Genomic DNA, 22,272 nt, shown 5'->3' with positions numbered 1-22,272 from the left:
TTTTTTTTTACACAGACTTTTAACCATTTCTTCTGTTCACATACCCACCATCAACCTTACTGAGGTGCAGTGTAGGTTGCTTCTAGGCTTTTCTTACTGCCTTTTTTAGGGTTCAGCTTTTCCAGGTCTTAGTCATTTGCCACTAGTCCTTCTATCCAGCTTTCAAAGTCTTGTTGTCATATTCTCTTCTGTTTGCCCCTGTAGATGCATGTCTTTTTTAAAAAAAACCATTTATTGCCACTTTAGTGGGATTTAGGAATGGAGTGAAGGTAAATGTGTTTAATCACCATCTTTTAATTGAGAGTAGTATTTTCAATGTAAATGTGCTCGTTTTTTCTCTTGCTAGGAAAGCCGGGTTAGTAAAGCAGTTGAAGTGATGATTCAGCACGTAGAAAACTTGAAGAGGATGTATGCCAAAGAGCACGCTGAATTAGAAGAACTGAAACAGGTTCTTCTGCAGAATGAAAGGTCTTTCAATCCTCTTGAAGATGACGGTAATAAAAGTTTATGACAATAGTATTAGTTGTGTTTTTCTACATTCTCCTCTTTTTTGCTAAGTCTTATTATTACTTTAGTATAATAAAACTCTTAGGTTAACTTTATATTAGAAAAATAATTCATTCCTGTTATTTATATAGCTAAAAGTGAGGTGTCAGAAAACAGGTTGGGACACATGAAGGATTCTTTGGTAATGACACCAAAAATTTATTAACTCAATTTAGATTACTGAGATGACAGAATATATTTAATCCAACTCATGAAGTTGACCTTAGTGTTCCCCTACTTAGGATACATTAGAATTTCTCCACACGTAAAAAGTAAGGAGAAATAATTTAAATGGGCGCTGCCATCAGCAACGGTTTTGATTCCTCACGGAAGGAATGACCCTGGCACAGTAAGCTGATTGATGAACTGGAAAATAGAGAAACATATCAGGCCACGGGGAGTAACATATCATTTCTATAAATCTTACAATAGTTTTATTTAAAATAAACAATATGAACTTTTCTGAGCAGAATTCTTATTTCAAGAATCTGTTCCCTGTTCTAGAACAGTAACCATATTTGATACTCTTCTGAACTGTACTTTTGGATTCCTTTCTCCAGCAGACACACATGTAGTGCCTACCCTGTGCTAGCTAGGCATTATGGACATCACAGTGACACAGAGGACTGTATTCCATTGGTTAAGATGGTAATTGTTATGAAGCATGAAATGAATGATAAACAGATATTTATATTGCTCAGTAGTCTCTAAAGTCTTAATATTTTCTGAATTTTGCTTTACCTTTAAAGAATTAAGACGTTGCTTTAACCTAAATGGCATGTGTAATAGCTAAAATGTGTCAATGTGTTTTTCCTTTCAGATGACTGCCAAATTAAAAAACGTTCAGCTTCTCTAAACTCCAAGGTAATTACTAATTCACTTAACAAATGTCTAGCAAATACTTACAAGATGGTTTTAAAATGTTATTTGAAGTTTCAGGCCTTTATATGTAAATAACAAAATAGCGATTTTAATTCATATAGATGTATTTGTTTATCTAAGTATGCTTTTATACTCTTTGCTATATTTTTGTATCAATTAAGTGTGCCTGGCAGCATGAAGAAAGTCAGTACAACAATGGTTTCTCTCTGTTGTGTAAAACTGAAGTTGGAAGTGGGTAACCCGACAATGGCACAGCAGCTTCATAAGATCCTGAGGGATCAGCCTCCTCTTTTCGTGCTGCCTCACTACCCTCAGCCCTTGGCTTCTGCCTCAGGGTCTAAGATGGCTACTTTAGATCCAGGCACCAAGCCCTCATCATTACATCATCTCATTCCAAGAAAAAAAAAGAAGCAATGACAAGTATTCCCTCTCCCTGTAAAGACACCCCCTAGAAGTCCAAAATAACATTTCTCTTTCCATTCTTTGTTACGAATGAGACTGGAAAATACAGTGTGTATTTGGGAGGCTGTATGCCTAGCTAAAAATCAGGAGGCTTATTACTAACTAAGAAGGAAGAATGTGATACTGAAGGTCAACTGGCAGGCTTTGCCACAGTGTAAAAATCAGGATTTCATAGATATGCAGAATTTTTGAATAAGTGACTTTAAAATCATTCTATACAAATCCCTCTTTTTCAGATGAGGGAAGAGAAACACAGAAGTTAAGTGATCAGTTATGATCATGTATTGGTAGGAGCATGATTAGAAACCAAGTTTCTTGGGCTGCAGTTTCATATTCTTGATGCTCAACTAACCTATGAAATTAAATTAGGGATGATGGTTTAAGAAAACGATTCACATGGAACCCCCTTAAATTAGTTTATTTATTACATATTTTAAAAATTTATCCTGATGTACTTATTTAAACCTTAAGAACCACATAATACTATATAATGCTTTTCTGTACAAATCTCAAGAAACACTTTCATTCATTAAAACATCATGACAATCCTTATATGTGTTAAATGGAAAAAAATGAAACCATGAACAAAAAAGCTATACATGTAGGTGCGTATTTATCTCCTCCTGAGTTGGGAGAAATCTTTCTAAGCATAGACACAATGGTAGCAAAAGAGAAGAATAGATTTGGCTGGATTAACAATAAAAAATTTCTGCCAGAAATATGAAAATTCAATTTAGACAAAATTCAATATAAACAAAATTAATATAGACAAAGGTGGTAAACATAAACAGGTGGTTCTCAGAGAAGATAAATACATGATTATTTAACATAAAAAGAAATGTTCAATGTTTCTAGAAGACAAATAATTACAAACCTAAACAAGAAATTTTATATTTGTTAGATTGGCATAAATTATAATAATCCAACATTGAGTTAGGTGGAATATAAATTGGTAAAATATTTTTGGAAGACAATTTGGCCACAAGAGGATCCTTTAAGATATGTCTGTTTAACTCAGCTGTGGTCAAGTGCACGGATATGCATGTACAAGGATATTTATTGGTGCTGCATATAATGATAAATTATTATAATGATAAATTATTGAGAGTTTTCTAAATGTACATTTTCCTCCTTCTGGTAGCCATCTTCTCTACGAAGAGTGACTATTGCCTCTTTACCCAGAAATATTGGAAATGCAGGAATGGTAAGACAATTCCTAAGTGTTCTTAGTCAAAGGTAAATTCATTTTCATATGACAGAAAATATAAATGTATATTTTATCATTTCATTTCTTTTAACATTTGAACTTCTACTAAAGGTGGCTGGGATGGAAAATAATGATCGATTCAGTAGGAGGTCAAGCAGTTGGTAAGTGTAATTTTATGGTTCCTCTTTGGGAACCTTACTATTTTATACTTGGGCTAACCTAAATGAGTGCTCGAATTAAGTGATATAGTAATGTTTGATTTGTACAAAGTGTAAACAGAATAATTATATAAATTGGTATCTAATTATGAAGTTTTTTTTACCATAAAGTAGGAGATCTGTGAATGTGCCAAGAAAAAATAATTAGGACATATAATTTTGTATTTACTTAAGCAGTAGGAAATAAATTTATAATGGCTACAGATGTATTTGATTTGACAAGTGGCTATAATCATCTTTATTTAGGCGTATTTTGGGGTCAAAGCAGAGTGAACATCGTCCCTCATTACCTCGATTTATTAGCACCTATTCCTGGGCAGATGCTGAAGAAGAAAAATGTGAACTAAAGTAGGTGAAGCTCAGTGTGTTTATTAACCTGACATGAACTGGGGCATAAACAATGGGAATCACTTTTATTCCATGGAGATGAAATAATGCTGTATAATTAAAAAGATAATTCATTGTAAAACACTTTTATAAACTGTAAAGCACAATATAAATGTTATTTGTGAATATTAATACATTCACTCTCATAGCTCTCAGAATGGCAAAGTTTGAGGTCTTAAGTTAGAAAAGACCCTGGAATTTGCCATATTTGTGAAGATAATTTTTTTCCTGTCCAGGTCTCTGTCTACAATGGGGAAAGGTCAATAAAGAGCCACAGAAGTAAAATGTCCATCTATTTATATATTTTTAAAAACATGAGATATATAACGTACGTATTATATAACATATAGGCACATATGTAACATGTATGTACATCTATTTTCCATTTATGTAAGTGAAGAGTAGAGGAAACATGAAATTCTGAATTGCCATCTCTGTATCTAGTAAACTAAACAAATATACATCTACAGTGAAAAGTAGAGGGCAAGAAGGAGGGATATGCAGAAATGCTACCTCTGAGTCCTTGGGTGACATTAGAAAAAGTGCCTAACCTTACTTGCTCTCAGTTTTTTTTTTTTTTTTTTTTTTGAGACGGAGTCTTGCTCTGTCACCCAGGCTGGAGTGCAGTGGCGCAATCTTAGCTCACTGCAACCTCCACCTCCTGGGCTCATGCCATTCTCCTGCCTCAACCTCCCAAGTAGCTGGGACTACAGGCGCCCGCCACCACGCCTGGCTAATTTTTTACATTTTTAGTAGAGACGGGGTTTCACCGTGTTAGCCAGGATGGTCTCGATCTCCTGACCTCATGATCCGCCCGCCTCGGCCTCCCAAAGTGCTGGGATTACAGGCTTGAGCCACCGCGCCCGGCCTTCAGTTTTCATATCTGTTAAAGTGAAGGATCTTAAGGAGATGATTTTATGTTTATTTTATACATTTTCGTGAGTGCCTACCATGGGATGGACACTCTGCTCAATTCTAAGGAATATAAAGATGAGCACGACATGGTGCAATCCTCAAATAATCTGTTTGTTTTGGTGTTTTTTTTTTTTTTTTTTAAGTCCTGGGAGCCTACTGCATGTGTTACAAACTCTTTTCAGATTTAGAGTTAACATAATGAATTTGAGCTGGTTGGAAAAAAAAAAATCAGTTCAAGAGTCTCCTTCAAAAGATTATCTAGTTTTTGCTTTTTGTTAGTATGGTATGATTTCTACTGAGAAGTCTTTGTAAACAAGACTGAAACCTTGAGAATCTTATAGAAATGCAATGCAATTTATTCTGGCTTTTGGGTCTTGTTTTCTTTAAAAACTAAAGTCTATCATATTTATTTCCCATAGATGTTTGAATGAAAAAAAAGTCTTTGAGACACATTTCCCTTTGGCAATTCTGAGGGTATTATGAGCTTGAGATTTCAAAATTCAAATCCAACTAGGAACTCATCAGCAAATATAGTGGAACAATTACGTTTTGCTTAGGTGGAGGAACACCTCTTTAAATAATATGATTTGATTTAAAATGCAGTCAATCAATTGCTATTTCCAGTTCACTGAATACTAATTTATTTTAACCAGTTTTATATTGAGAATATTTTCAAAAACACGTTTTAAATTATTAAGATTTTCAGAGAAAAACTCTGATGTTACTCCAAGTTAGCACTGATTGGAAATCATACAGAGAAAGGAATAAAATCAATAATAATGAGAAAAGATTTTTACTAATGTTAAATAAAATTTAAAAGGAAGAAATATGGTGCCCACATTTGTTTTATATATACACATACACACACGCACACACAGGTATATGTACACATCCATATACAAAATATATATACAACATATACATACATATTTTTATATATAAAAACATATATTATGGAATATGTGTGTATATATTATAAACTGTATAAGCATATATTAATATGCATATATTATATGTAGATATGTGTGTATATATTATATATATGTGTATATATAGTATATATTTATATATACTATATATATATGTGTATATATAGTATATATTTATATATACTGCACTCCAGCCTAGGCAACAGTCAGACTCTGTCTCTTAAAAATATATATATTATATATACATGTATTTATATATATGCACACATATAAAAATATATATTAAATGTGTACATATATTATATAAAAATGTGTATTACTAAATATGTATTATATAAATACATAATATATGCATAATATATAAATATGTGTATATATAATATATATTTTTTTAAGAGACAGAGTCTGACTCTGTTGCCTAGGCTGGAGTACAGTAGTGCAACCATAGCTCACTACAGCCTCCAACTCCAGGGCTCAAGCAATCCCTGGAGTCCTGAGATCCTTGGGAGGAATCCCCTTTCTTGGCCTCCCAAAGTGCTGAGATTAAAGTGTTTAATAAAGTATGGTTAAACATGCACACACAAACACACACACATATATATATATAGTTTTGGAAACAATCTGCCTCCCACACTTTGTAACTATTAGGATTAAAGAAATGCATATATATATATATATATATATATGCAGAGAAAGAATTCATAGTAATAACATTGGTTAATGATGAGACTAACTTTTGAAAGTTCTTTTTAAATTTTCCCTTTTTGTATATACTTGGCTAATATTCTAACTAACTTTCTACACATTTATTATTTTTCTAAATAGAAGAACTTATTTTTTAATTAAATTTCTATAAAAGGTTTAAATTATAAATCTGGTGATTTGATTTTTAGAGTTAGATATTTATTGACTTTCCCTAAACCAGAACAAATATTTGTGAGCCTCTTGAGTTACAGTAAGATTTAGCAATATTTTATGAATAATTATAGCATATTATCCTTAGTTTCAAATATTAAAAACAACGTTTATTTACAGAACTAAAGATGACTCAGAGCCACCTGGAGAAGAAACAGTAGAAAGGACAAGGAAGCCAAGTCTTTCTGAAAAGAAAAATAATCCATCAAAGTGGGATGTCTCTTCAGTGTAAGTTATCTACTTGATAAATTCTACCATTTCAGTGGAATGGGAAAGGGTGAGGCAGGGCTGACAGTATTAATCCTAATCAAATTACTAAAAGACATGCCAAATTGTTGTATTTAAGATGAATAACAAACTTTGTATGTCAGGTTATCCTTGAACCTATGTTATCTATTTTGAGAGACAGACTACATTCACATAACTTTTACTGTAATATATGTTATAAATTATTCTATGTTAGTTATTGTTCATCTTTTACTGTGCCTAATTTATAAACTCAATTTTGTTATAGGCATGTATCCATAGGAAAAAAACAGTATATACTGGGTTTAGTACTATTTTCAGCTTCAGGCATCCACTGGAGGTCTTGGAGCATATCCCACAAGAATAAAGGGGGACTACTGTACACACACATAAGTACATACACAGACATCCACTCTACCCAGCAAATAACATTTTTGTTTCCACTGTAGGAATATGTTGCCTTATCTTACTGAAAGAATGAGATACTTGTATGTACTTATTAGAAGATACTGCCTACATCACGTAATTTTCAGATTCTCACCGTAGCACATCATTTCTTTAATCCTAATAGGTACAAAGGGTGGGAGGCAGATTGTTTCCAAAACCAAAATGATAAATCATAATATGTAGATTAAAAGGCAGTTTTGGGGGTATGGAGGGCAGATCACCTGATTGGTGGTGTTAGCAAAAGGAATGTTTCTAATGACAAATTACCGATTACCAAATTCTATTTGTGTTTTCCTTACAGTTATGACACAATAGCTTCCTGGGCAACAAATCTCAAGTCCTCCATCAGAAAGGCTAATAAGGCCCTCTGGCTCTCTATTGCATTCATTGTACTGTTTGCAGCTTTGATGAGCTTCCTCACAGGCCAATTATTCCAGAAGTCTGTGGATGCCGCTCCCACACAGCAAGAGGACTCATGGATGTCTCTAGAACATATCTTGTGGCCATTTACCAGACTCCGACACAATGGGCCACCACCAGTGTGACAGCAGGACATCCTAATATATGGATCTTGATTTTTAAGTTTCAGTATCTGAACTTTGTAAATTAGTAACTTTTAGCTGGGAAAGTATAGCATGAAACCAGAGGTTCTCAGAATCACTGTAAGATAGCTTACATTTCCTCTTTTTGCCTTTATCTCCCCAACTAAAATACAATGGGGAAGAAGTCTGCCTATGATCTTTGAATGAGCTTTTTAAGGAAGAAATATTATATATTGTTTGTTAAAGTTTATTGAAATAAAGAATCATTTAAATCTTCATAGAGTGAAAGCTGAAATTCTTAACAGGCCAAGTATTCAAAGGAAAAAAATACCGTTTTTAAAACAAAACTTGAGTAGAAAATGCAGATTAGAACATTTTAATAGTTGATTTGAAATGTATTCATTCACTCATTACATTGTGTTGCAGAAATACCTGTCTTTCACCATGCTTGGTTCTTCATACTTACAATACAGTTTGTAAGTGGAGGTTAGGAGTAGCTGAGCAATCTGGTAGAGAGCAGCATGTGGCACACAGAGTTGACAAACTGACAGTTGGAACTCCTGACTTTCTCCATTGCTTCCTCAGAAGAAAAATCCTTCACCATGTGATATAAAGTAGAATGAAACTCAGTTTCTTCTTTAAGCGCTTCAGAAAATGCCTCACTCTCTTCCTTGATCTTCAGTCTTTGTGCTCTGTCACCACTAAACATTAAAAGGGCCCAATTAGGATTCTCAGTACATTCTTCAGTAAGGTGTTCCCTCACCTAAAAAAAAAAAAAAAAAGAAAGAAAGGAAATTCAAGCAAGTTGTTAATAATTCCTCTTCTATTCAGTATTTTGGTAGCAGATTATTATTTGAAGGGCTCAATTTATCCCCCAAAATTGCAAAGGTTAAAAGAAACAGTCTATGTGTTCCATTACTGGGTTTTGAAAAACCATCACACTGTTTATATTTTGGTGATTATGGAGCTTATCCACATGTATTAATTCATGCAACAAATATTTATTGAGTGCCTATCATGTGTGAGGTACTGTTCTAAGTGCTGGGGATATAACAGAGAAAGAAAACACAGAAGAAATACAGACATACAACATATATAAATAACAACTGCAACAACAAAGCCCTGCCCTCAAGGGGCTTATATTTGAGTGGGGGAAACACACAATAAACAAGAGCAATAAATACAGTGGCTTGTTTAGGCCAAAATATTCATCAGCTTTTAGAATTTGATATGGTTACTACCACCTGATAACAAGAAGGTATCAGGAAGTTAAGTTGGAGGACTAACCCTCTCAGAGGAGAGGGGCTGTAAGTCACAGATATATTAATGTTAAAAGCCTCCATTTGTTGTTTTTTTTAAGAGATGGGGGTCTCACTCTGCTGTTCAGGCTCGGGTGCAGTGGTGTAATCATAGTTCACTTCAGCCTCAAATTCCTGGGCTCAAGCGATCCTTCCACCTCAGCCTCCCAAGTGGCTGGGATTACAGGTGGGAGCCACTGCACCCAGCAAGGCTTCCATTTGTTCTTGAGTCAATTTGTAAACAGATACAAGGACTCTGGCCTGGCTTGAAGTCAAGAGCTTGGACAACAAAGGCATAAACTTTATATAATTTGGATTTATATTTTTGACAAAAAATTTGAATTTTTTTTTTTTTGAGATGGAATTTTGCTCTTGTTGCCCAGGCTGGAGTGCAATGGCATGATTTTGGCTCACCACAACCTCCATCTCTCAGGTTCAAGTGATTCTCCTGCCTCAGCTTCCTGAATAGCTGGGATTACAGGCATGCGCCACCACACTTGGCTAATTTTGTATTTTTGGTAGAAATGGGGTTTCACCATATTGGTCAGGCTGGTCTCGAACTCCTGACCTCAGGTGATCCGCCCACCTCAGCCTCCCATAGTGCTGGGATTACAGGCGTGAGCCACCGTGCTTGGCCCAAAATTTGAAATTTTAAAATTCCGTATTGAATGTTAATTTTTTTAACTTTTCTAAGAGGGGAAGCCATGGTCTACATTCATTTAGTCTTTGAGTACTTTATCTTCTTTTGGAGGACAAAGTAGTTTTATGGGTTTCTACATATCATACCTTAAATACGACTTTTGTAGAATTACATAGTAGGTTCCACTTGCTCCAACCAAATGCAAAAGCAGAACTTAGTAGGGCCATCTGTCGATAAGCTTTCACTTCTACCAAAGGAACCTGTCAATATAAAAACAAATAGAATTGATCTTTGAGCCTCCCAACAAGTCTTCCTCCATCTTTGGCCTCCTTCAGTCTATTCTCAACACAGACAGATGCACTTAAAATTGTAAGTCAGAGTACGTGACTCCTCTCTCAACACTGGGCAATGGCTTCCCTTTCTCTGAGAATAGAGTCCAAAGTTAACAAACGACTTGCACGGCCCTCTGACATCCCTACTCCCGACTCCACATATACCCCATTACCTGCTGACCTCTTTTTCTTCTCCCTTTGCTCTCTCAGTTCCAGGCCCCATGGTTTCCATGGTGTCCCTCCAATCCTCCAGGACACCAAGCCACTCCCTCGGGGCTCTTGCTCCAGTTGTTTACCAGGAAGCTGCTTCCCCAGATGTGCACATGGCTAAAGTCCCCACCTTTGAGTTTCGCTCAAGTGTTATCTCTCATTGAGCTGCCCTCCCTGACACCCTATTTAATATGGGTGTCATATGGCCTCAGCCTCACTATTCCTGATCTACCTTTTCTTTTTTTCCATAGCACTTTTCACCTTTTTAACATACTAATCACTTATTTTTTAAATGTTTTCCTTCGACTGTGAAAGAAAACAAAGGTAAGGACCTTTGTTTCATTCATTGCTATATCCTAATAATCTAAAATAATGCCTAGCACACAGTGTTCAGAAAAAAATATTTCCTGGAGTAGAATATTCTGAAAGCATGAACAGAACACTACATTCAACAATGTAGAGTAACAGGCAATTTGAGTTACTAAAACCAAGGGTTTTTTTCCTATGCATATATGTACATACACTTATTTCTAAATATTATCTAAATACCTACTTATATTGTCATTTTCTGATATATTCATAAATATTCTTGAGTATAGAACTCTTCTGCCTACAAATTCACTTTTCATGATTAGAAGTTACTTTGTGTCTTCATATATCACAAATGTTTACTAAGCATCTACTATATTCTAGGACTATGCTAGATGCTAGAAGAATCAATGTTCATTAAGAAATGACCCCCATCCTCAAGAAGCTCACAGTTTAACCTGGAAGGATCTTACTGAACTAAAGCCCTTATGACGAACATGAAACAGTACATAGACAGGGAGGCTTTGCCAAGAAACTAAAGGAAGTGGGTTTTGTACATTGGTGGTCCTTGTATTTTTAATTCTGCCTAACTTACCGTGTTTGGGAAAGTGCAGTTATTTACTCTTTTAAGAAATCTCATATAATATCCAGTAATGCAAAAAGAAAGTATATAAAATGAGAATTGCTTAAACTACCTTTGCACTAAACTGACCGTCTGTGGATATGCTCCATTTGTCAATATGAAGATCGTACTACAGGCTTACTTTCTTAGGGAAAATTAAGAGAACCCTGGATTTCTGGTCTTTTCACTTATTTCTTTATAATACGGTATAAATGAATATATAAAATACAGTGTATATAATATTAAATTATATAACGTTTAATAATTGCTAACATTTTAAATGCATGCCACATTAAATTTGGAAAGATTCATTCTTGCCTTATTGTTTATAATAACATAAAAATGAGAGTGTCTAGTAGGAAAGATATTCAGTCCAGCTTCTTTCAAAGCAATAATGAAAGGAATAGGAGTCATCCAGGTTCCTTCCAAAATAGAGATATGTTTCTTGTCTTTTAGTTTGATTGAAGATAACATGCAGAGGTTTTCCTAGTTTAAATAAGAAAAAAGAAGCTTTTATGTAAGTTAAATCATTACTTCAGTATCACTCCAGGTGCAGCCTTTAGATGCTTTATACATTTTTAAAAGTCATCTATCACTCTATATTAGAAAGAATGCAGGGCAAGTATATCTTAAGCCTCATCTGAATGCTCTGACACAAAGTCCCCATGTTACGTTAAGCAGTTTACTAACTCTTTTTGGCCTTCATCAGAACATTCAAAGAATGGACTATAGCATCTCTCAAGCCTCCTATTTTAGAAATTGTAATATAAGAATATGCATATGTTCACACTGAATTAAAATAGTTATTAGATAACAATTATGATTGTACTTTTAGGGATCATTCTTTTCACATCCGTAAAAGTTAACATCATGAGGCAATATTATTATCCAGTTTTAAAGTCTTGTGCGAAGTGACAGTTTGAAGGTGTATAGAATTCACATCTGGTTTTTTTTTTTTTTTGAGACAGAGTCTCCCTCTGTCTCCCAGGCTGGAGTGCAGTGGCGTGATCTTGGCTCACTGCAAGCTCTGCCTCCCAGGTTCACACCATTCTCCTGCTTCAGCCTCCCTAGTAGCTGGGACTACAGGTGCCCACAACCACACCCAGCTAATTTTTTGTATTTTTAGTAGAGACAGGGTTTCACCGTGTTAGCCAGGATGGTCTCGATCTCCTGACCTTGTGATCTGCCCACCTCGGCCTCCTAAAGTGCTGGGATTACAGGCATGAGCCACCACACCTAGCCTACACATTTGTTTTTTTAAATGTTAATAATATATTTCATTTAACCCAATATATCTAAAATATTTCAATATGTAATCAGTATGGAAATTATTGAGAGTTTACATTTTTTTCTTCATACCAAGAACTCAAAATTTGTGTTAATTTTACAGTTAGAGCATGTGCTAATTTGGACTAGTCACATGCAGTAGCTACATACGGCTGGTAGCTACCACATTAGACAGCACAGATCTACTAACCTGAAAACGCACACTGAGCAGCCTTGGGTGTTTCAATCGTCATATTAATAAGTGAACTTTGTGAAGATGCTTGTATTTTTCCATGAGTCTAGAGGAAGAATCTCTGCACAAGGGTCGTCAGGGCTGCTGGAATGGTGCAGGGAAGCCTGAAAGGAGGCTCCAGCAATACAATCCCCTTACACAATCTCAGAAAGGTCACATAACCTCCTAACCTCTGTGGGCCTTAGTTTCTCTCTATATACAACAGGAGGGTAGACCAGAAGCATTTTAAGGGCACTTGCACACTAATAATTCTATGGCACTCCATCTCCCATCTCACCTAGTTTTTTGTTGTTGCTGTTGTTGTTGTTGTTGTTGTTGTTGTTGTTGTTGTTGTTGTTTTTGAGATGGAGTCTTGCTCTGTCACCCAGGCTGGAGTGCAGTGGCACAATCTTGGTTCACTGCAACCTCCGCCTCCCGGGTTCAAGCGATTCTTCCGCCTCAGCCTCCTGAGTAGCTAAGACTACAGGCGTGTGCCACTATGCCTGGCTAATTTTTGTATTATTAGTAGAGATGGGGTTTCACCATATTGGCCAGGCTGGTCTCAAACTCCTGACCTCACGATCCACCCACTTCAGCCTCCCAAAGTGCTAGGATTACAGGCGTAAGCCACCGCTCCCAGCCCTCATCTAGTTTTAAAAGCAAAGTTTAATAATATTCTAGGCTTTCTGTGCTCATAATGAATTCCAGGCTATCTCTGTTTTTAAAAACAACTTTTTAAGATATATTTTACATATCATAAAATTCACGTATTTCAAGTGTATAATTCAATGATTTTTAGTAACTTTACAGACTGGTACAACTATCCCCATAAATCCATTTTAGATCATTTTCATCCCTCCCAATAAGATTCCTCATGCTCATTTACAGTTAATCCCCACCCACTCTCAGCCCCAGGCAACCACTAATCTACTTTTGTCTCTAAACATTACAGGCTATGTAATTTCTTTCTTTCTTCCTGGGTTTTTTTTTTTTTTGAGACAGAGTTTCACTCTGTTGCCCAGGCTGGAGTGCAGTGGTACGATCTCGGCTCATGGCAACCTCCCCTTCCCAGGTTCAAGCGATTCTTCTGCCTCAGCCTCCTGAGTAGCTGGGATTACAGGTGTGTGCCACCACGCCTGGCTAATTTTTGTATTTTTAGTAGGGCTTCACCATGTTGGCCAGGCTGGTCTCGAACTGCTGACCTCAGGTGATTGCCCGCCTTGGCCTCCCAAAGTGCTGGGATTCCAGGCGTGAGCCACTGCGCTCGGCCCAGGCTATGTAATTTCTGACTGATGAGCAATAGGGGATCATTCAGAGAGAAACCAACCTCAAAAAGGATTTCAAATGGCTGGATGATAAAGATCACATAGCCCCTTTAGGGTGGATCAAAAACTCTGAAATTCATACTGCAATCAGGGTTGTTGGTTCATCAGTTGATCTATCCCTAGTAACTTTAGGGTACAAATTTAAGTTTGAGCCTTGCTATTTACATGTTATTGCCTATTTAATTATTCAACTAATATTTCATTTAGAAATATAGCTCAAGGTACATTTTTAAGGTCATTATAAGACACTTATATTTCAATATATAAATCAGCAGCCACTGATTGCTTTTGACAAACTAGTATTCCATCAAAATGGTTTACCTCTGATACGACAGTACGTAACAGCTACAAGAGTAACTCACCTTAATTTGTATTTGAATCTCAGTAAATACTGTAGTCACAGTTAAAAGTACTTTATTTACATCAAGTGGTCTTAGTTCCCATGACTGGTACGGCATGTTAATATGAGCATCTTGAATCAAGGTAACAGGGCCAAAGGTGTCCAGGCTGAATGTTACAAGTCTTTCTTTTGGTTTGTAGGATACATTGCTGATGCCATCAGTTCTCCAATGTTTACCTTTATAATTGATGAAGAAAGTGACACTAGTTTCATTTTTTCCCTATTAAAAAAAGATAAATGAAAGCACCGAAAAAATTGCTTTGTGTATAAATTGATCTTTCATATTTAGAATAGAAACTCAAAAGAAGGCCAACTTCGCTGAGAGATTTCCCCTGACTACAGGATCAAGTCCCACCTCCTCAGCATGGTAAGACCTTCAGAATGAAGCTTTGACTCACTTTCTTGGCTCCATCCCTTGCCACTCCTCAAGGGAAAAAGTTTTTCTCTTTTCAGCCCCACTTTTTTCTTTCCCTAACAACACTGTATGTATACCTCTGGGCCTCGGCACATACAGTTCTTTCCTCCTACAATACTCTTCCCTAATCTTTCAGAGAAACTCTCTTCAGCTTTGCTTTAAAATGACTTCAAAATTCATGTATTTTTTGTATACAATTCAATTATCTTTAATTTACCCAGTTGTGCAACCATCACCACAATCCAGTTTTAGAACATTTTTATCCCCTCAGTAAGATCCTTATGTCCATTTACAGTTAATTCCCATTCCCACCTCCAGCCCCAGGCAACGATTAATGTACTTCCTGTAGGTGGTCTTTTGTATCTCTTACAACTCAATAATAAAACACAACCTAATTTAAAAGTGGGTAAATGATTTGAATAAACATTTCACCAAAGAAGAGATATGAAAGGCTAATAAGTACCTAAAAAGATGATCAACATTATTAGTAATTAGGGAAATAAATTAAAACTACAATGGAATACTACTTCACACCCACTAGAATGGCTATCATCAAAAAGATAAATAACAAATGTTATGAACAAACAGAAAACCTCATATAGTGCTGGCAGACATGTAAAATGGTACCGCTACTTTGAAAAACAATTTGGCAGTTTCTTTGAAAGTTAAATATAAACTCAGCACTCAACCCAGCAATTCCACTCTTAGGTACATACTGAACTGAAAACATGTCCACATAGAGACTTGCATGCAAACATTCTCTTCATCTTTGAGGGCCCTGTTCAACATTCCAACCTGTGAGAAGCCTTCCAATACTCTAAAGACTGAGCCATCTGTGTCGTGCTCTATAGCACTTTACATCTATGCTAGCACCCTACTATGTTGTATCACAATGTGGTGTTTTCCCATCTGCCCCTCCTACAACTTTTGAAACTCCAAGAGGAAGAAACTATGCCTCATTTATCTCTGTATTTCTTTCTTTTTTTTTTTTTTTTGTTGGGGGGAAGGGTCATCTTTATAGGACAAATAAATGAACCATTTTCTTCCCAGACGTGCTCTCCATTTCTACTTAGCTCTCTTTCCTGCTCTCGATTGGAGGGTTCTGTTGACAAGTTTTTACTCTTAAATTTCATATAATAAATACAATTACATTCACAAACTTATTTTTAATTCCTCTTTTTGTCGCTACATTAACAAATAATTTTAATTTATAAGGTAAAAAGTTATTACCTATAAATAAATTCTCCAAATTTCTAGTAGTTCCGGGCAAAATGTTTCCCCATGGTTTAAAAATTACTAGAGTTGTAAATTACTGCTAATTACTGAAGTTGTAGAGTGAAATTATTCCCCTGAATTGTGTGGAATAATTTACCTTGTCTAATTCTAATTTCATGTGAATAATTTTTTTTTTCAGACAGAGTTTCACTCTTGTCACCCAGGCTGGAGTAAAATGGTGCGATCTCAGCTCGCTACACCCTCCGCCTCCCAGGTTCAAGCAATTTTCCTGCCTTGGCCTCCTGAATAGCTAGCATTACAGGCACGTGACACCACGCCTGGCTAATTTTTTTAAGTAGAGACAGGGTTTCGCCATGTTGGCCAGGCTGGTCTCAAACTCCTGACCTCAGGTGTTCCGCCTGCCTCAGCCTCCCAAAGTGCTAGGATTACAAGCATGAGCTACCATGCCCAGCTGTGTTAATAATTTTTAATGTGATAAATACTTAGGAATATTACCATTAAAGTGACACCTCTGAAACAATATCAAAAGAGATACAGTTGTTCATGTTGATGTATTTTATAGTTTAATATGTAAGAATTTACTAGATTTTTTAACTTATTTTTTATTTTTTGAGACAGGGTCTCACTCTGTCACCCACCCTGAGTGCTGGGGCATGATCACAGCTCACTGCAGCCTCAACCTCCTGGGCTCAAACAATGCTCCCACCTCAGCTTCTGGGGTAGCTGGGACTACAGGCATATGCCACCACGCCCGGCTAATTTTTGTACTTTTTGTGGAGATGGTGTTTCTCCATGTTGCCCAGGCTGGTCTTGAACTCCTGAGCTCAAGTAATCCACCCACCTCAGCCTCCCAAAGTGCTGGGATTACAGGCATGAGCCACTGCGACCGGCCTACTGTTTTTAATACATAGACTATTTCTAGAATATAAATAATACATCTTGTAGGTCTGTCTATACAAACAAAAATGTAGAGCACCAGGGCATTCATTAAAAAATTTAAAATACAAAATATTTAAACTTCTTGGTATAAATTCCTAAATTCTCTGTTCCTAAATTTTCCATAACTAAATAAGTAGATTATGTAAAAGCTCTGTGCCTTAGTGATATTTGTTCCCAGCCTATCACCAAGTATATAAATCCCTTCACCAACAGATGGATATAAAACAACCTTAAAAACAAAGGTGTACTCCTCTCATCTAGGATCCTTAAAATGGCATACATTAACTCACCAGACCAAGATTTTTCAAAATTCAGCAAGCCTACTCCAAAAGAGGTATTTGTTAATGATTAACAAATCATTAGCTTATATCACTGTAGATACTTATAATTTTATTAATATTTAAGTTTTGAATAAGCAATAATGTCCCATGGCTCAAAAATAAAAAGGTATAAAAAGGTATACAAGTGGCTAGTTTTCCCTTTCTCAGGTTTCCCATTTGCCCATTCCTCATCCCCAATACTTGTGTACAATTTATAAACGATTAACATTAAAGTAATCAAATACTAATTATCCAAATCCGAACTATTTGGTTATTTCAGAAGAGTAGACTTTTTATCTGTTTTTGATTTGCTAAACTATTTTGATATTTTCTTTTTCTTTTTTTCTTTTTTTTTTTTTTTTGAGACGGAGGGAGTCTCGCTCTGTCTGGAGTGCAGTGGCGCAATCTCAGCTCACTGAAACCTCCACCTCCCAGGTTCAAGCAATTCTCCTGCCTCAGCCTCCCAAGTAGCTGGGACTACAGGCATGTGCCACCATGCCCCATTAGTTTTTGTATTTTTAGTAGAGATGGGGTTTCACTATGTTGGCCAGGCTGGTCTCGAACTCCTGACCTCAGGTGATACGCCCGCCTTGGCACTCCAAAGTGCTGGGATTACAGGCGTGAGCCACAGCGCCCAGCCTGATTTTAATATTTTCATTCATTTTTGCCTGTTTGTTTTGTTTTGTTTTGAGACACAGTCTTGCTCTGTTGCCCAGACTGGAGTACAGTGGCGCCATCTTGGCTCACTGCAACCTCTGCCTCCTGGGATCAAGCTATTCTCCTGCCTTAGCCTGCGGAGTAGCTGGGATTACAGGTATGTGCCACCACGCCCCGCTCGTTTTCTATTTTTAGTAGAGATGAGATTTCACCATGTTGGCCAGGCTAATGTCAAACTCCTGACCTCAGGTGATCCATCTGCCTCGGCCTCCTAAAGTGCTGAGATTGCAGGCATGAGCCACCATGCCTGGCCTGTTTGTTTTTTTGAGACAGACAGAGTCTCACTCTGTCGCCCAGGATGGAGTGCAGTGGCACCATTTCAGTTCATGGCAACCTCCACCTCCCGGGTTCAGGTGATTCTCATGCCTCAGACTCCCAAGTAGCTGGGATTACAGGTGCACACCACCACGCCCAGCTAATTTTTGTAATGTTTTAGTAGAGAGGTGGGGTTTCACCATGTTGCCCAGGCTGGTCTTAAACTCCTGAGCTCAGGTGATCTGCCCACCTCGGCCTCCCAAAGTGCTGGGATTTACAGGCATGAGCCACCGTGCCCAGTGTTTCACTCGTTTTTTAGAAACATAATGATATAACCATAAAGTAATTGTTCATAGGCAATGGCAGATACAGATACTTTAGGAGTTAATAGTTACAACACTCAGCAAATTTTAAACTCCAACACTTATTCATTTCCATTAAGAACAAACAAAACAAGACCCTTGAATTGGCATAGAAATATGTAAGATAGTAAGCTCAGTTAATACACTACACTTTCTGATTCAACTTAAGGGTTTTTATGATTATCCCTCCTTTTATTACATAATTATAAAAGCTGTACCTTCAGCATCCCACCTTACAACCACAGGATCCTCAAAAAAGATTACATTCTCATGAACCTCAAGTGTGACCTCTATAGGTGGGAAAGCATTTTCTGTCTCAAACTCTTCTGTAGTTTCCGGAGGATATGTGTATTTCTGTAATCCTTCTTTGAGTATCTTTTAAAAATGACCAAAACAACATCAAGTTAGTTGACTGGTAGCAGTGAAAAATGTAAATAGTACTGAATAAGTTATATAGTTATTTTTAGTAAGCACTGCAGTTTGATCCTATTTATACATAGATTAACAAAATGTCACAACAAAATTTAAAAGATACATGATTGAGAAAAAAGTTACTAAATATGAATGTACAGAACTTCCTATGGGCCAGATTGTGTGGTGGGGCTTCCTCAACATTTTATTCCTCTAAGCAATCCTAAAGGCCTATATTTAACAGAAATGATAACTAAGACTTAGAAAAATCAAGTAATTTGACAAAGATTACAAAATGACTTCAAAGTGGCACCAGAACTCAAAAACCGGTGTATGGGACCCTAAATCACATGCTCTAATACCATGCTAAGGGTGTGTAGGTAAAGATAAAAAGAAACATAGACAACCTATTGAGAAGAAAGGAAATGAATGAATGAAAGTGAATTAACCAGACAGCAGATTTTTCTGGGGTAAGGAAGATTTGTGCATTATCTGAATGCAGCAGACAAGGATCTAGGGAAGGAAGAAAGATTTAAAAATATTAGAAAATAGAGGAAAAATTAGGGCAAGATTCTAGAAGAGGTGGAAAGTTATTGAAAAAGCCTTGAAAATGAGGAAAGCCTCTTTGTTGCAGGAGAGAAAAACAGCTGTGAAGGAGGATTCTTTGGGTTCAAGGGGAGAGCATGAAGTGGTCTCAGGACACTGTGACAAAAGTCAATAACAACAGATCTTTAGATGGAGTCTTGAAAACCCCAGCGCAGGCTGGGACCTTATGGATAAAGAGAATATTAAAATTTTGTTGGAGTGGCAGGTGATTAGGGCAATAACGGGGGAAAAAAGGTTGGGAAACACTTCTCAAAAACAAGAATGCACCAAGGTCCTTAATGGATAGGACTGTGGGTGAGAAGTACCCAGCAATCTGTGTACAGGCGTGTTAGGGGAGAGAGGGTGAGGAGAGAGAGAGAGACAGGAAGAGGAAGAGGGAGAGAGAGAGAGAGAGAGGAAGGAAGGGGCAGCCTATGACAACATAACTGGGTATATATGGTATTATTCTATGGGAAGCAAGCCACCACGAGGTTAAGTTAAAAATAAACCAAGTCAATAATAGCGCAAGTGTTACTACTTATAAAACAGGGGTGAGAAACTCCTTGAAAGGTGATCTAACAACTATTATCACCAAAGTGTGGTCAGGGCATCAGCAGCACTGGCATCATGTGGACTGGTGATTTTCAAACTTCAATATGCATAGGAGTTACCTGGGGATCTTGTTCAACTGCAGATTCCGTAGCTCTGAGGTGCAGCCCAAAATTGTGCATTTCTTGCATGTTCCCAACTGACACTAATGCTGCTGGTTCAATGCTGTTGATTTAGGACCATATTTTGTATGTCAAGGATTCAGACTAGTGATTTCCAAACTTTAGGGTGTATTTTTCCAAAACAGATTGTTGAGCCTTACCTCCAGGGTTTCTGACTTAGTAAGTTTGAGGTGGGGCTCATTAATTTGCATTTCTAGCAAATTCCCAGATGATGCCAGAGGATGCTGATGCCTCTGCTCGAGGGAACACATATTAACAACCACTGATTTAGACTGGAGTCCATAAACTACGGTCCCTGGGAAATCCCACTCACCACCAATTTTTGTAAATAAAGTTTTATTGGAACATAGCTGTGCCCATTCGTTTATACACAGCAGTTTTAGTGCTGCAATGGCTGAGTTGAGTAGCTGCATCAGAGCTAGTACGGACTGTGAAGGTGAAAATATTTACCATCTGGCCTGTTACAGAAAAAGTTTGCCAACCTCTGATCTAGAATATTATTATTAAGACCAAATTGGCACTAACAAAACATAATGATGTAAATTTACAATGAAGTTAACATATATGAATTCTAGTATAAACGTCATATTATTTTAGATTCTTTTAGCATCTGATTCAAATTTTCAATACCAATACATTTAAGACAGTTTAAAATTACATTTTTTCCTTTGTGTTTGATAGGATTAAAGCTTATTAGATGTTAGATAATATGAAATAAAGTAAAAGCGTGAGCAATTATTTTACTTATAAGTTTTGATTCAAGAATCAACCTACTTCCACAATCATCCATCCCTTCACTGGTTTACACTGTGGAGGAAGCTCCAAAATATCCAAGTGGTATACTCCACCCAGAGTTGTGAACTGGCATAAATCCACCACATTGTCTTCAAAGAAATCTGGCTTTTCAGAAGAATTCTCTACCAGCAACAACTGTGCTAAAATTAATCAGATTAACAGTTTTCAAATAGATTACAGTTTAGTATGTTCTTAGGAAAGAAATTTAAAAATTCTCATACTGGTAAAGGAAGTTTCTATTCAACCAGCTACTAAAACTTTTCAAAAAGCAGTTAACTCAAAATGATTCATAGAGCTGACCTTGGAAGTGGAAACAGGCATGAGTAATGGTGGGGTGTAGGGGAGGACATAATTTTTATTTCATCTATGAAACCATACAATAAGCATGTGTTATTATTAAAATGAAAACAGGCTGGGGGCAGTGATTCACGCCCACTACTTTGCGAGGCTGAGGTGGGAGAATCGCTTGAGCCTAGGAGTTTAAAACGAGTCTGGGCAACATAGCAAGACCCCATCTCTATAAATAATTTAAAAATTAGCTAGCCTGGTGGTGCATGCCTGTGGTCCCAGCTACTCAGCAGGCTGAGGTAGGAGAAATACTGGAGCCTGGGCAGTTGAGGCTGCAGTGAGCCATAATCTGCACCACTACTGGGCAACAGAGCAAGATCTCATCTCAAAAAAAAAAAAAAAAAAAAGAAGGAGAAGAAGAAGAAGAAAGAAAAAGTGAAGTTTAAGGCCTGTTATGAAAAAATATGCTAAGAAATATATAGAAAATAGATTCCTAGAAGTTACAGGGAAAGAAGCATAAAGTTAACAGAAAAGATGTTTATAAATCTCAAACTAAAAGATTGACAAATTAGACATCACTATTGCCTTGACATTTCTAAACTATATCCAACTGCTATTTGCCAGGACAAGACTGAATGCAAACACTTGTTAATACCCAGAAGTATTGCGAGATTTTCAGTTGTGTATGTGTACTTGTGAAAGTTCATTACAATATTGTAGTAATACAAAATTAGAAACAACCTGTCTATCAATAGGGATTTAAAAAGTGTTCCATTATTGGATGGAATTATACAACTACTTAAAAAAGTGAGGTTACCAATGTATTCTTGGAATAATGTTGAATATTCATTTACATGAAATATATATTGTGTTCTATATATGTAACAC

The 22,272-nt window shown here is 36.6% G+C and overlaps 2 protein-coding genes across 7 annotated transcripts in view; one reads left to right on the top strand and one right to left on the bottom strand.

The window, feature by feature from the left end:
• Positions 1-7,972, top strand: part of IRAG2 (inositol 1,4,5-triphosphate receptor associated 2) — a 111,270-nt gene extending 103,298 nt beyond the window's left edge. For all 3 annotated transcript variants that reach the window (XM_055095843.3, XM_034936159.3, XM_008954307.4), the window contains 7 exons: positions 347-494; positions 1,367-1,410; positions 3,032-3,094; positions 3,209-3,258; positions 3,562-3,663; positions 6,582-6,689; positions 7,456-7,972. In XM_055095843.3, the coding sequence (XP_054951818.1) occupies positions 347-494; positions 1,367-1,410; positions 3,032-3,094; positions 3,209-3,258; positions 3,562-3,663; positions 6,582-6,689; positions 7,456-7,699 (759 nt within the window). In that variant the 3' untranslated portion in view covers positions 7,700-7,972. The remainder of the gene's footprint in view (positions 1-346; positions 495-1,366; positions 1,411-3,031; positions 3,095-3,208; positions 3,259-3,561; positions 3,664-6,581; positions 6,690-7,455) is intronic.
• A 74-nt stretch (positions 7,973-8,046) lies between these two features.
• DNAI7 (dynein axonemal intermediate chain 7) overlaps positions 8,047-22,272 on the bottom strand; it is an 86,980-nt gene continuing 72,754 nt past the window's right edge. For 3 of the 4 annotated variants that reach the window (XM_034936157.2, XM_057299485.1, XM_008954303.4), the window contains 6 exons: positions 21,076-21,236; positions 18,793-18,949; positions 14,293-14,507; positions 11,426-11,593; positions 9,781-9,894; positions 8,057-8,459 (listed from right to left, as the gene is read on the bottom strand). In XM_034936157.2, the coding sequence (XP_034792048.1) occupies positions 8,184-8,459; positions 9,781-9,894; positions 11,426-11,593; positions 14,293-14,507; positions 18,793-18,949; positions 21,076-21,236 (1,091 nt within the window). In that variant the 3' untranslated portion in view covers positions 8,057-8,183. Of the gene's footprint in view, positions 8,460-9,780; positions 9,895-11,425; positions 11,594-14,292; positions 14,508-18,792; positions 18,950-21,075; positions 21,237-22,272 lie in introns of all 4 variants that reach the window. The other variant, XM_055095844.2, reaches the window with a different exon arrangement.

This window comes from Pan paniscus, chromosome 10 (genome assembly GCF_029289425.2).
Source record: "Pan paniscus chromosome 10, NHGRI_mPanPan1-v2.0_pri, whole genome shotgun sequence".
NCBI lineage: Eukaryota > Metazoa > Chordata > Mammalia > Primates > Hominidae > Pan > Pan paniscus.
This window is presented reverse-complemented; position numbering and strand designations above follow the sequence as displayed.